Source organism: Ranitomeya imitator, chromosome 3 (genome assembly GCF_032444005.1).
Source record: "Ranitomeya imitator isolate aRanImi1 chromosome 3, aRanImi1.pri, whole genome shotgun sequence".
Taxonomy (NCBI): Eukaryota; Metazoa; Chordata; class Amphibia; order Anura; family Dendrobatidae; genus Ranitomeya; species Ranitomeya imitator.
Window position 1 is genome coordinate 755,923,729 of NC_091284.1, and position 14,698 is coordinate 755,938,426.

The window sequence follows — 14,698 nt, forward strand, 5'->3', positions numbered from 1 at the left end:
GGTGTTCCCCAGGTTTCCTCTCCATTGCTTCGATCTTCCGACTCTCGTTTAGTAGTTGTTGAAAACTACACTGCATTAGGCCTACAAATTGGGTATGGGGTGTAGAGACGGTGTGTTCCACTCCAAGGTGTTTCCCAGGTTTCCTCTCCATTGCTCTGATCTTCCGACTCTCGTTTAGTAGTTGTTGAAAACTACACTGCATTAGGCCTACAAATTGGGTATGGGGTGTAGAGACGGTGTGTTCCACTCCAAGGTGTTCCCCAGGTTTCCTCTCCATTGCTTTGATCTTCTGACTCTCGTTTAGTAGTTGTTGAAAACAACACTGCATTAGGCCTACTAGTTGGGTTGGGGCCTTCTATCTGTGTCTGCCGCTCCTTGCTGTTCTCCTACAGTGAACAAAGCTGTGCCGCCGGTTTACTACTGTTGCCAATCTTGAACTGCATTTAGAATACTTACTGATTTGGGCCTACTCTCTGTGTCAGCCTCTCATTCCAGTTGTCCTCCACTGAACAAAGCAATGCCCCCTGGTTAGTCCTGTTACCAATTTTGAACTGCATTTAGCCCACTTTATTCTTTGGGCCCATATCTGTTTCCCCCTCATCCTGCCCATTGCCCAGCCAGTGATAGATGAGTCTGCTGGTACATTGACCCATATGGCAACATTCCCCGTGCACGCTACACTGCAAGATTGTGACCCTGCTGAAAGTCAGGTCCCCCTTCCCGCATACCATACCACATTACACGGGGACAAAGAGGAAGGTGCAGATGAAGGTGCAGGTTCCTTCATCAGGTGGGGGGAGGAATACTCGTTGGCGACGTCACTGGCACAGGGCCTCTCACAGTACGCAAAAGTGTTGCTGCCGGTGGGAGGCGCCCCCGCCGTGCAAACACACCGCTGTACTTTGAGGGGCCCTGTGCCAGTGCCAATGCCAACGAGTGGGCCCCCCCCTGCTTGCTCAGGATCACAGCACATGCAAAGTTGAAATACTTACCTCTCCCTGCTCCACTGCCGTGACGTGGTCCAGATGTCCTTGGCCCACTAATTGCTTGAACCAGCCCTACCCCCCCACAACTTTAGCCAAATGACCCCCAATTTCAAATGCCTTACGATTATTATAAGCTAAATTACGATTGACAAGCTTCAGTAGCAAGAATGGATGTTTTTGCCAATACAATGTGCTCTGTACATGTTTTCCTGGCCTCTACTCACTGCCGACTATGCTCCCCCATTGACTTGCATTGGGTTTCGTGTTTCGGTCGATCCCCGACTTTTCGCGATAATCGGCCGATTCCACTCGACTCGACTTTTGAGATAGTCGGGTTTCGCGAAACCCGGCTCGACTCTAAAAAGGTCAAGGTCGCTCAACTCTAAACTCTGAAGCTGTAACTAGATTTACCTCTGTTTCTGCTTTTTCTCTCCTACTCTCCTCCTTTTGCTGTTGCTCTGACACTCGATAATGCAACTTGTGTTGCTTTAAATATACTTTCATCCAGTATGAAGTAGTACTGCAGTACAGATCTCCCCAGTGTTTGACCCCTTTCTAATATAGAATGTAAAAATATGTGCTACGTCCGGTCCCAATGTAAGGCGTGGACTCAGGAACAGCTGAGTTACATGGCCGGACAACTGTCTGTAAAAGAAGCCGCTAGAGTTTGCTCCAATTACTGCTATTTAACCATTTAAATGCCACTGTCAATTGCTGATGGCAGAAAATAAATCGTCAGTTTGCCGGTGTGCAATCCAATAAGCCCGCTAGTGTTTAAAAAAAACAAAAAAAACATTAAGAGTAAATTAAAAATAAGCATAATTGGTATCACCATGTCTGTGATAGTCCAGACTTTTAAAACATAAAATTAGTTAAGCCATACAATAAATGTTTTAAAGCAAATATCAAAACCTCAGAATTGTAGTATTTCAGTCACCAAGCCTCCAAATAATTGAAATACATACAATCGTTTAACCTCTTTACCCCCGGAGGTGGTTTGTACGTTAATGACCAGGTTAATTTTTACAATTCTGACCTCTGTCACTTTATGTGGTTATAACTCTAGAATGCTTCAACAGTTCCCGGTGATTCTGAGTGTTTTTTCGTGACGCATTGTACTTCATGTTAGTAGTAACATTTGTTTGATATTACCTGCGTTTATTTATAAATATAACGGAAATATGGTGAAGATTTTGAAAATTTAGCAATTTTAAAACTTTCAATTTTTATGCCCTTAAATCAGAGAGTGGTGACACAGAAAATACTTAATAAATAACATTTCCCACGTGTCTACTTTACATCAGCACAATTTTGGAAGCAACAATTTTATTTTGTTAGGAAGTTATAAGGGTTAAAAGTTGACCAGCGATTTCTCATTTTTCCAACAAAATTTACAAAAATATTTTTTTTCAGGGACCACCTCACATTTGAAGTGACTTTATGGGGTCAATATAACAGAAAATACCCAAAAGTGACACCATTCTAAAAACTGCACCCCTCAAGGTGTGCAAGACCACATTCAAGAAGTTTATTAACCCTTCAGGTGCTTCATGAAACTAAAGCAATGTGGCAGGGGAAAAATGAACATTTTACTTTTTTCACAAAAAATTTATTTTGGAATCATTTTTATTTTCACAAGGGTATCAGGAGAAAATGGACAACTAAATTTGTTGTGCAATTTCTCCTGAGTTCACTAATACCCCGTATGTGGGGAAAAGGCACTGTTTGGATGCATGGCAGGGCTCAGAACGGAGGAACCACAGTTTGACTTTTTGAACACAAAATTGGATGGAATCAATGGTGGCGCCATGTCACGTTTAGAGACCTCCTGATGTACCTAAACAGTAGAAACCCCCCAATTCTAACTCCAACTCTAACCCCAATACACCCCTAACCCTAATCCCAACCCTAACCACACCCCTAACCCAAACACACCCCTAACCCTAATCATAACCCTAACCACAAACCTAACCCCAACACACTCCTAACCCTAATTCCAACCCTAACCACAAACCTAACCCCAACACACTCCTAACCCTAATTCCTAACCCCAATCTTAACCCTGACCCTAGCCCTAACTCGCTTTAGCCCAACCCTAACCCTAACTTTATCCCCACTCACTTTAGCCCAGCTATAACCCTAATGGAAAAATGGAAATAAAATGTTTTTATTTTATTTTTCCCTAACTAAGGTGGTGATAAAAAGGGGTTTTATTTACTATTTTTTTATTTTGATCACTGTGATAGACTATATCACAGTGATCAAAATGAACCAATTGGAAATAGGAAAAATTTCCCATTGTTGCCGGGTGACGGTCGGCAGATCTCGGCGTGCACACTGCGCATGTGCCCACCAGTTTCTCCTGGAAGAAGATGCCGACAGCCCGGGGGAAATCATGGGGGGATGCAGGGACTCCAGAGGTACTGTGGGCGATCGGGGGACCCTATTTATTTCTCCTCTGATGATTTATCTTTTTTTTTCGGTCACCGTTATACCGGTAATAATGGCGGTCGAAACACCGGGGTCAGTAAAAACTACCTCAGCCTTTGTGCAAGGAGGAACAGGAGGAGCACTGCCATAGCCCTGCAAAATGACCTCCAGCAGGCAACAAATGTGCATGTGTCTTCACAAACCATTAGAAACCGACTCCATGAGGATGGTCTGTGTGCCTGACATCCCTAGATGGGGGTTGTGCTCACAGCCCAACATCGTGCGGGATGCTTGGCATTTGCCACAGAACACCAAGATTGGCAAATTCGCCACTAGCGCCCTGCGCTGTTCACAGATGAAAGCAGGTTCACTCTAAGCACATGTGACAGACGTGACAGTCTGGAGACCCCATGGAGAGTAATCTGCTGCTTGCAACATCCTTCAGCATGACCGGTTTGGCAGTGGGTCAGTAATGGTGTGGGGTGGCATTACTTTGGAGGGCCGCACAGCCCTCTATGTGCTCGCCAGAGGTAGCCTGACTGCCATTAGGTACCGAGATGAGATCCTCAGACCCCTTGTGAGACCATATGCTCGTGCGGTTGGCCCTGGATTCCTCCTAATGCAGGACAATGCCAGACATCATGTGGCTTGAGTGTGTCAGCAGTTCCTGCAAGATGAAGACATTGAAGCTATGGACTGGCCCGCCCGTTCCCCAGACCTGAATGCGATTGAAGACATCTGGGACATCATGTCTCACACCATCCACCAATGGCACGTTGCACCACAGACTGTCCAGGAGTTGGCGGATGCTTTAGTTCAGGTCTGGGAGGAGATCCCTCAGGAGACCATCCTCTGCCTCATCAGGAGCATGCCCAGGTGTTGTAGTGAGGTCATACAGGCAGTGTGGAGGCCACACACACTACTGAGCATCATTTCCTTGTCTTGAGGCATTTCCACTGAAGTTGGATCAGCCTGTAACTTCATTTTCCACTTTGATTTTGAGCATCATTCTAACTCCACACCAACCTCCGTGGGATATTAGTTGTGATTTACATTGATATTTTAGGTTTTATTGTTTTGAACACATTCCACTATATAATAAAGATTTACAACTGGAATATTTCATTCAGTGATATCTAGGATGTGGCATTTTAGTGTTCCCTTTATTTTTTTGAACAGTGTATATAGGTACCTGAGTGTACAGTAGTTATCTGTGAGTGTATAATATATACATATCACATACATACACTATCTACACACACATACACACACACACACACGTACATCTCACACAATTATAATATCAGCAAAAAGTTAATTTATTTTAGTTCAATACAAAAATTGAAACATATTATATAGAGTCATTACAAACAGATTGATCTATTGTGTTTGTTTCTGTTAATATTGGTGATTATGGCTTAGAGCCAATTAAAACACAAAAGTTATTATCTCAGTAAATTAGAATACTTTATAATACCAGCTTGAAAAATGATTTTAAAATCCGAAATTTTGGCCTACTGAAAAGTATGTTCAGTAAATACACCCAATACTTGGTCGGGGCTACATTTGCATCAATTACTGCATCAATGCGACGTGGCATGAAGGTGATCAGCCTATGGTACTGCTGAGGTGTTATGCAAGCACAGGTTGCTTTGATAGCGTCTTATCTGTGTCTTAAGTACCACAATAATTTCTGCCCAGTTCGGATTATGGCAGTGCATACAACTTTTGTTGCTGCGCAAAACAATTTGGGTTTGATAAAGGTGGAAGAGTTTCTTTCATTATGGCTCTTAGTCCACTGGCCAACCAAGATACCCATTGTTTCTTTATAGCTATGGCACCAACTCCTTCTATGGAAGGGACACCTAAGACAGGTGGTTTGTAGGGACTCTTCATTTGATAAAATACTCCTGATTCAGTATCCTCCTACTTTTTTATTTCCCAGACAATAATTGTACAGCCAATTGAACTTGTTCAGTCTTGGTTCTGGTGGTTACTCCATAACTTTTGGGGACTCTTTAATGCTGACTTTGTCGAATCTTCAGTTAAGACCGGTCTAGAATGAGCCCCCTTTCCAGTTCCCCATATTTAACTCCTTGCTTGCAGCTCTCTGGTGCTGATACAGTAAAGCATCGTTATCTAACTCAGCTCTTTCATCTGCAGTGTCTCAATCAGCTTTTTTTATTCTGTAGAATTGGGCACAGTCTACGGACAAATAGCAATAGATTCATTAGGCATATATTTATCAAGAGCCACAAAAATTCATTATCCCCATATATGGATGTCGATTTAGGTTGCCACTCCAAAAACAGTATAACGTAATATAACTACCCAGAGTAGTAGGACAATCGTCACCAGGAACCCCAATGCGCGTTTCGCTTACACTGTGTGTTGCTTCATCTGGAGGATACAGACATTTCAACCTGAGTGTAAAACACTAATTTTGGCACCTGCAACAGATCTCCCAGACCACGTCTGGAACGTTTGCCAACAATGTATCCCAAACACGTTACTTTCCATGCCCTCTTCTATCGTTTTTATGTGCGCAAATAAGCAACCTGGCAGGGAACCACTCCTTTTACTTGTGAAGTAGTAATCTTTCTTGGAGATTAAATAAGCTTAAACTTATTGATACCAAACTTATGGACTCTGTCAGCACAGGATGACTGTAAGGAAGTACCGCCGCTTGGTGTTTCACAATGGGGCCATTCATTTAAGTTTCCCTTTCCATCTTCTTGTTTCCCCTCTATCTTTATCCCCCTTCTTTGATTGACAGCTCAGGCTTCAAATTGCCAGAAAATGGAGGAGATATTTGGATAACATGCAAGTGGGAAGGTGCGTTTTAAATGATTGGCTCCGCCATGAGGCACAGAGCGCCTGCACTTGGTGTCAACAGTCATTCTGTGCTGACAGAGTACCTTTAAGAGCAGATAGCTGTACCGAAGTAAAACTATAAGATAAAACGGCCCAAGTACTCAGTATTTATACACTAAGCGCTGTAGTGGTCGCTGACAAGGGAACCAAGGTTGCTGGATATGCCCCCTTCACCAATTGATATGGAAAATCCTTTGCAAAAGATCTGGTCTTTTATTAGAATGAAAGGAATATTTGTTTAGAAAGTTCAAATTAAGAGATAAATATAAGATATACGGACAGTATCCTCATGAACATGTGGGTGGGATGTGATCTGTATCAAAAGGGTACGGTAACTAAATCAAAATTCTGTCTCCCAGTCATGGAGTTTCTGCACATTCAGACCAAAGAATGTTAAATCAGTAATAATTAAACAATTCATTAGCAAAATATTAACAATTATTAATCAAGACATAATTCTGTTGGAAAATACTTTGAGGCGTCTCATTTCTGTAAGTACATCTTAGGGCTCATACTCACTTGCGAGAAACTCGGATGAGTCTCGCACGGCAATACCCGGCACTGCACCCGGCACTCTGGAGTGGAGCGTGCAGCTGCATGTATTGCTATGCGGCTGCACGCTCTGATCTGAGGGCCGGGTGCAGTGCCGGGTATTGCCGTGTGAAACTCATCTGAGTTTCTCGCAAGTGAGTATGAGCCCTTATCTATAGAATAGCGCTTTACAGAACATTCTCAAAATATCTCCAGGCTTAGCCATGGTTTTTCTAGCTAAAACAAAACATGATTTTATACAGCTGGTATATACAGTGCCTTGCGAAAGTATTTGGCTCCCTGGAACTTTTCAACCTTTTCCCACATATCATGCTTCAAACATAAAGATACCAAATGTAAATTTTTGATGAAGAATCAACAACAAGTGGAACACAATTATAAAGTTGAACAAAATTTATTGGTTATTTTAAATTTTTGTGGAAATTCAAAAACTGAAAAGTGGGCGTGCAAAAAGAATGTGGGAAAAGGTTGAAAAGTTCCAGGGAGCCAAATACTTTCACAAGGCACTGTAACATATCGGCCAATTAAGGATTATAATAGTTGTATTGATATGTTCTTTATCAATTGAAACATAATTTCACCAATCACAAAATAAGTACTCGTACAGCTCCATCGACCAGAAAATTATGGGTCTTAGAAAATGGTGACATAAAAATAATTCACAATGAACTATGCAAGATCGGTATTGCCATAACTATAATAACTTGGAGAATCAGGTTGCCAGGTCATTTTTGGTGAACAATGGACATTAAAGAACAAAACTCAAAAAACAATGGTGGAATTGCATATTTCACCACAATAGAATTTTTTACCTTCCATTTTTCAGTACTCTATAGAGTAAAGTGAATTGTGTCATTTGAAGCTTAACCCATAAAAAAAACAAGCTTTCATATGGTATCAGTGTTAAAAAAAAAAAAAGTTATGGCTCTTGAAAGAAGGAAAGGAAAAAAAACATCACAAAAATAAAAATTGACCATGGTAGGAAGAGGTTAAAGAGGTTGTCAACTACTTTAACATTGATGACCTATGCTTAGGACAGGTCATCAATGTCTGATCGGTTGGGGAGTGACACGTGCCAACCCCCCGCCGATTAGCTTCTCTCTGTGTCTGCGACTTCCAGAAGTACTTACGGTACTTACGTAGCTGCTTCGTGTACTGAAGTCTCACACAGCTGTTAAAATTTTGAGACAGTAGAGAGCCCTATTTCAATATCCTTTTCTGAAAGGGCCAGAATATTTATTAAATTAGACAAATTTTTTAGTTGCTCTATTCTACACCAGAATTCAACAGTATAATCTTTTATGAATTTGGGTGATGGTGTTGCATCTTAGTGTCTACACCATAATAAATGTATATAGTAGAGGTTTGACAGATATTATCCTTTTGTGTATTGATAATTATGAATTTAGCATACCATTGAGTTCCTATAACTAATGTTCACTACATCATGAAGGATGGCTATCACACCTGGCTCCGTTTCAGATAAATAAAATATTCTATTTTGCTTTAAGGCAATTCAAACACTCAATGACATAGTGATACAGGCGATGGAAAAGGAGGCAAGCAATTTAGAAAGACAACATGTACACAATGTGTACGAGAAGATAGCTCCGTACTTTAATGACAAACGTTACAAAGCCTGGCCAAAAGTCCAAGAGTTCCTGCTAACTCAGGAGACAGGGAGTCTCATTGCTGATATAGGTAAGTGCATTCACTAAAAAGACCTTTATTGAATTGTGGAATACCTAGAGATATATAATGAATGTCTTGTTTGGAAAATTAATATCCTAATAGGGATATCAGTTAAAAATCCACTAATTCAGGAACTTTATTAATCAATCCTGATTGAAAAAGTGCTGCAAAGGGTGCCACTCTCTCTAGAGTACCGTATACCAGTGTTTCTCAACTCCAGTTCTCAAATACTCCCCACAAGTACTGATTTAAGGATTTCTTTACATTTCAGGGTTTGAGCTTATTTCTGTATAGGACACCCCCAAATTCTTCACTTCTAATGATCCCATGGCTCCCTCACTTTCACTGTGCTCACTCCCAGAGGCAAGACAGAAGTAGGGAGTGAGTACTTTTACACACACTATCATTAGCAATCATGACATGTAAAGAGTTTGAGAGATGGAGGGAGTTCCTTGTGTCACCCCAACAGCTTCCCGCAATCTATTGTGGAGTAATAATAACTGAAGGCATAAAGGCATCCATACACATTAGACTAAGGTTGGCCAAACTCACTGATATTGGACAAAAGTGTAATTTGTTTGGCAACCTCCCAACTTTTCTTCAACAGACGATGTCTGGGGAGAGAAGGATCCAGCTGAGCATTCCTGTGTATAGAGGACTAGGGAGAGATGGCTTTAAGCCAAATGATAGTTCAGCTAGTTCAGCTGTCAGTCATCTAATATATATGGTAAGTTTTTCATTGCCTGCAGGGTCTGTCATACACCAAAGCTTATTATATTCTGTCCAAGGCAGCATCTAATAGACTGGGATAACTTACAGCACTACATAGGTAGCTCAGTGTATTATCTATGTCAGTGGTCCCCAACTCCAGGCCTCGAGGGCCGCCAACAGTGCAGGTTTTCAGGATTTCCTTAGTATTGCACAGGGGTTGGAATCATCACCTGTGCAGATGATCACATTACCACCGATGCAATACTAAAGAAATCCTGAAAACCTGCACTGTTGGCGGCCCTCGAGGCCTGGAGTTGGGGACCCCTGATCTATGTGATCAAAGGATCACCTGTTCAAGCCATTTGTGGGGTTAATAAATCCTGTAAAAAATGTAGGAGGTTCTGTATGCTTTTTTTTTTTACCATTCTTGTAATGTTACTTACATTATGCATAAGCAAAGGTGAAACCAGAATGTAAACTATGGAATGCAGGTAAAGGGTTAATGCACACCAGCAGATTATAACGTCTAGTGATGAGCGAATATACTCGTTACTCGAGATTTCCCGAGCACGCTCGAGTGACCTCCGAATATTTTTTAGTGCTCGTTGATTTCGTTTTTCTTGCCGCAGCTGAATGATTTACATCTGTTAGCCAGCATAAGTAAATGTGGGGGTTGCCTGGTTACTAGGGAATCCCCACATGTACTTATGCTGGCTAACAGATGTAAATCATTCAGCTGCGGCAATAAAAACTAAATCTCTGAGCACTAAAAAATACTCGGAGGTCACGCGAGCGTGCTCGGGAAATCTCGAGTAACGAGTATATTTGCTCATCACTAATAACGTCATGCAACCTACAATTATATAGAGAATCATAATATGCTGCCCTCAGAAGTGCAAATGGATTGATAAGAATGTGACAGAAAATAAATTCCGTAAATATAATAAAGAATTAATTATAGGCAAAAAACCCATGATACCGTGGCAAGTAAAGGTAACAGAGTAAGTATGGTACAGTGTAGCAGAACTCTGTGTATATGACTGCCACAAGGCTTAAAGAGGTTGTCTTGCCTTGGTGTACAAGTCTGAAGTCATATCATAAATGGGGGGAGGTGGAACATGGGCGAGTCAGCTCACTGCAATCTGATGCATCTTGTCAGTGGGAAGCCACCGCCCGGAGCTGCCCTATTCCAAGAGAACAAAGCGGGGCAGAAATAACGAAGACCATGACGAAGGCAAGCTAGTCGAAATGCGTTGGTTGCACAATTTTGTACTACTGTAGAATGCCGATACGTTGATGTAAATAAATGAAGTTTTATACTAACATCTTCATTTTTTTCTTTAAGTCTGCAGTCTCTCTATGTGACTGCAGTCTGGTGAATCCTCATGGCTTGCCAGGAGTGGCACCAAATTCGACATGCCTACAGCGTCCAGCGCCACAAATTATTACAGAACATAGCACAGTGCAATATGAGGATTCACAAGTCAGAGTAACTGCAGGCTTGTACCTCAAGGCCAGACAACCCCTTTTAGAGAGGACTTGTAATTTGACATAAATATGTAACTTTTTTACAAAGTGTAAATGCTGCTGTACTTTTGAGTCTGGTGGGTTTTTTTTTGCTCCTGTGCTTCTCCGTTATTGAGATATGGCTCCTACTTCCCTGTATTTAAAGCTAATATTTCTAGTCAACTGTGCATGGGTCTCCTGTAGTTTCTCAGAAAGATTTATGTACAAGAGAGAACATCAGCATATACACCAGGAAGAAATACATATTTATGTCTAGTGACAAGTCCCCTTTAAGTTTTGTGTGACGCCCAGGAGACCGGGATACCCAGCACCGGACCAATGGAGTCTGTCTCTTGAGGGGGATGTCACGGGTGGCTTGACCCGGTGCTGTGGCCTCAGGCAATGCACAGTGTAAGGGGTATCATGAGGGGACAGGCACTTACTTGATCAGCAGCAGGTTCTCCCAGCGGTGACGATCTCGATCCTGGATAGATGGCTATTGTCCAAATGAAAGACTGAGGCACTGAAACGTTTAACCAGTTTACTTTAACATAAAAGGATTTACAACCAGTCCTGTCACCGGAGTCTGTATGGGAACTCTGAGTTACTTTGACCCTGCCGGGGTCTTCGCCTCTTATTGTGCGCAATTTCTGTGTGGCCCTGCTGCTGTATGTGAACTGGCTGCCGGCCCAATCTGTCCCCTCCGGGTCCTGGTTCGACGGGCAACCCGAGTCCTTTTATCGGTTTACCCCCTCTGGGAGTACCGCTGAACTCTGTGTCTGTTGCTGCATCCGACCCTAGTGAAGCTGATATCACCTCACGTTTTTCCGGTTGCTGTATTATATATAATGAATACAGCCACGGATCCGGTATCCGTCTTTGCGCCTGTTCTGGGTAGTGATTAATGCTACCCGGTTCTCACAATGTCCTTTTTCTCTATCTCTCTTCTCCTCAGGCCGGTGATTTAGGCCTGGTAAGGCCTCTTTCACACTTCAGTCTTTCGGCGTCAGTCAAAAACCGCCATTTTCGTGAAATGGCGGATCCGCCATTTTTTTTGGCGGATCCGCTATTTTCCCATTGACTTGCATTAGAGACGGATTGTGGCGGATGGCCGTCCGTTCCATCCGCCATGCGACGGATCCGTCGATATTTGGCGGACGTTGTCTAGACATTGACGGACTTTGTAACGTTTTTTGGCGCCGCCGAAAAGGCGGACCGTGGCGGATCCGTCGTGTCCGCCTTTTTTTAGAATGGGCGCCTATGGGCGACGGATCCGTCGCGATCCGCTTTTGGCGGATCCGTCGCCTCAATCCGCTTTTTTTGATTGAGCATGCTCCAAAAAGTGGATACTTTGCCCAGACAACCCAAAAACTATATAAGGACAGGTCATTCCCAAATGTACCAGCCAGCAAGACAGACCCTTCAATGCAAGAGAGACCCAGCCAAACCCTGCCAGCAAGACCTTGCCAGCCAGCCAGAGAGGCCCTGCCAGCTAGCCAGAGAGGCCCTGCCAGCCAGAGAGGCCCTGCCAGCCAGAGACACACTGCCAGACCCTGCAAGCAAGACCTTGCCAGCCAGGCCCTGCCAGCCAGCCAGAGAGGCCCTGCCAGCCAGCCAGAGAGGCCGTGCCAGCCAGACCCTGCCTGAGACAGCCATGTGAGTACTGACATCCAGCGCGTGTGTGTGTGTGTGTGTGTGTGTGTGTGTGTGCATTTGTGTACTGAGTACAGCAAGAGCTTTTAAAACCTGAATCCAACCTGAGGCCTGCCGTCGTTCTGCAACAGCCAGTGCCCTGCTACAGTCCAGATCCACCCCGAGGCCTGCCACTGTGAATATATCAAGCTCCAGCTGGAGGACTGATGGCCGTGTGTGTGTGTATTTTTGTACTGCTGTGTGCTTTTGTATGTATGTGTTCATGTGCCTGCACCTTATTATGCCTTCGTCAATATTACGCCTGTTCATGTGTTATGCTTGCGTTATGACTCTGCTTGCAGGTATGTTTGTGTGCATCTTGTTGGTTGCATGTGCATTTGTCAATGCCATATTGGTTAATGTTGATTTTTGATGTATTTACTAAAGGTACCGTCACACGCTGCAGCGATACCGACAACGATCCGGATCGCTGCAGCGTCGCTGTTTGGTTGCTGGAGAGCTGTCACACAGACCGCTCTCCAGCGACCAACGATGCCGGTAAGAGTAAACATCGGGTTACTAACTGCAGAGCCGCGCTTAGTAACCCGATGTTTACCCTGGTTACCAGTGTAAAAGTAAAAAAAAAAAGGTAAATTCCGCTGTCTGTCCCCGTGCTGTGCTTCTCTGCATTGTGAGCGCCAGCCAGCCGTAAAGCAGAGCACAGCGGTGACGTCACCACTCTGCTTTCCGGCCGCTGTGCTTACACAGGGCAGAGAAGCAGAGTGCCGAGGGACAGACAGAAGGTGGCTGTGTGTGCGTGCGTGTGCCTGCCTGCCCTGTTTATATGTTTTTCATACTATGCTGGTATTTTGAATAGCTGTGGTGTAAAATTTGTTTTGTGTGTGTGTATAAATGATGTGTGATGTGTTCTGCATCTTTGTTGTTTTCCATAATGTACTTGTATTTCAAATAAAGAGCAGTGTAGCTCCTACTGTACCCTAAAAAAAAGAAAATTTAAAAAAATATAGTAATAAAAATTTCACAAAACTGTCAGTAGTCTCATTTCAAGATAAATGTAATATTGGGTAAACATGCAGTAAAGGTTATATATACAAATGTGTAATGCAAATCTTTGCTATAGAATATGTTATCTGGTTTTAGAAAATACAAACTGTAGGGTAATCATAATTAACAATTTTGGGGATTGGTATTTTAATTTCGAATGAGGAACATTTTTTATAAGGTTAAACTTTGTTTAGGTGGGTTTTACCAGCATACGCATTATTATTATTATTATTATTATTTATTATTATAGCGCCATTTATTCCATGGCGCTTTACATGTGAGCATTGCGCATATCAAGTTCTAAGTAGTTTTGGTGTTGTTTTAAAGGGATTTTTTGGGGTTTTTTTTTGTGGGGAAACAGGAGGTAGAGGGTTTGGCAGCTTGTGCATCAAGTTTGACGGTAGAATTTTTTTTTTCTTTTGTGGTGGGGGAAATCAAAAATAAGTTGGCACTGTAGGTACTGTAGTAGGTACTGACCCAAGACGTACACAAGCAGGCTCCCCATTATTTTTTAAAAAGTTGTAAGTGTAAAGTCCTGAAAGCTGCATCTATCCTTTTGTATAGTAGCTTAGAACTCTCTTTATGCTTGCAGATTCTAGGGACCAAGAGGACCCAAGCAAGGGACCGACCGACCCAAGCTATAGGCAAGCCCCAAGTTTTGGAAACAGATGTAAGTGTAAAGTCCTGAAAGCTGCATCTATCTATCTATCCTTTTGTATAGTAGCTTAGAACTCCCTTTATGCTTACAGATTCTAGGGACCAAGAGGACCCAAGCAAGGGACCGACCAACCCAAGATAGACGCAAGATCATAATGTCTTCTTCTGAGAGCCCCCCAGCACATCATCAGCAAACTGAGGTGTTAATTTTTTTTCTTCATAAATTTTTTATTTTGGTGCAACAATGGCAATTGTATTTTAAGCCTTTATGTGTTTATTCTGTATTCACAGGAATATGAAGCAGAGGGGCTAACAGAAGGAGACGGACAGGGTGGAGAAATACAAGGAGCGGGAGCACATAGTGTAAGTTTTGAACAGACCGATCCTCACATACAATGCACTACACCCAACACAAACATTCAGCACAGCACACACAATACATATGCCTCGATCAAAGAACATTATTAATTTTTTTTTTTTTTTTAAATTAGTCTTCACAATCCGGGGCTCGACGTAGAGTTCCTCAAAGCACCTCCCATAGTCGTCGGAATGATAATCGCGGCGGTCGCCGAAGAGTAAGTTCCTTTTTGGTT

The 14,698-nt window shown here is 42.8% G+C and overlaps 1 protein-coding gene across 1 annotated transcript in view; it reads left to right on the forward strand.

Annotated features, from left to right (window-relative positions):
* LOC138671082 (probable tRNA methyltransferase 9B) overlaps positions 1-14,698 on the forward strand; it is an 85,978-nt gene that overhangs the window by 32,427 nt on the left and 38,853 nt on the right. Inside the window, exon 2 of the mRNA XM_069758982.1 lies at positions 8,354-8,543. Within this exon, the coding sequence (XP_069615083.1) occupies positions 8,390-8,543 (154 nt within the window). The 5' untranslated portion in view covers positions 8,354-8,389. The remainder of the gene's footprint in view (positions 1-8,353; positions 8,544-14,698) is intronic.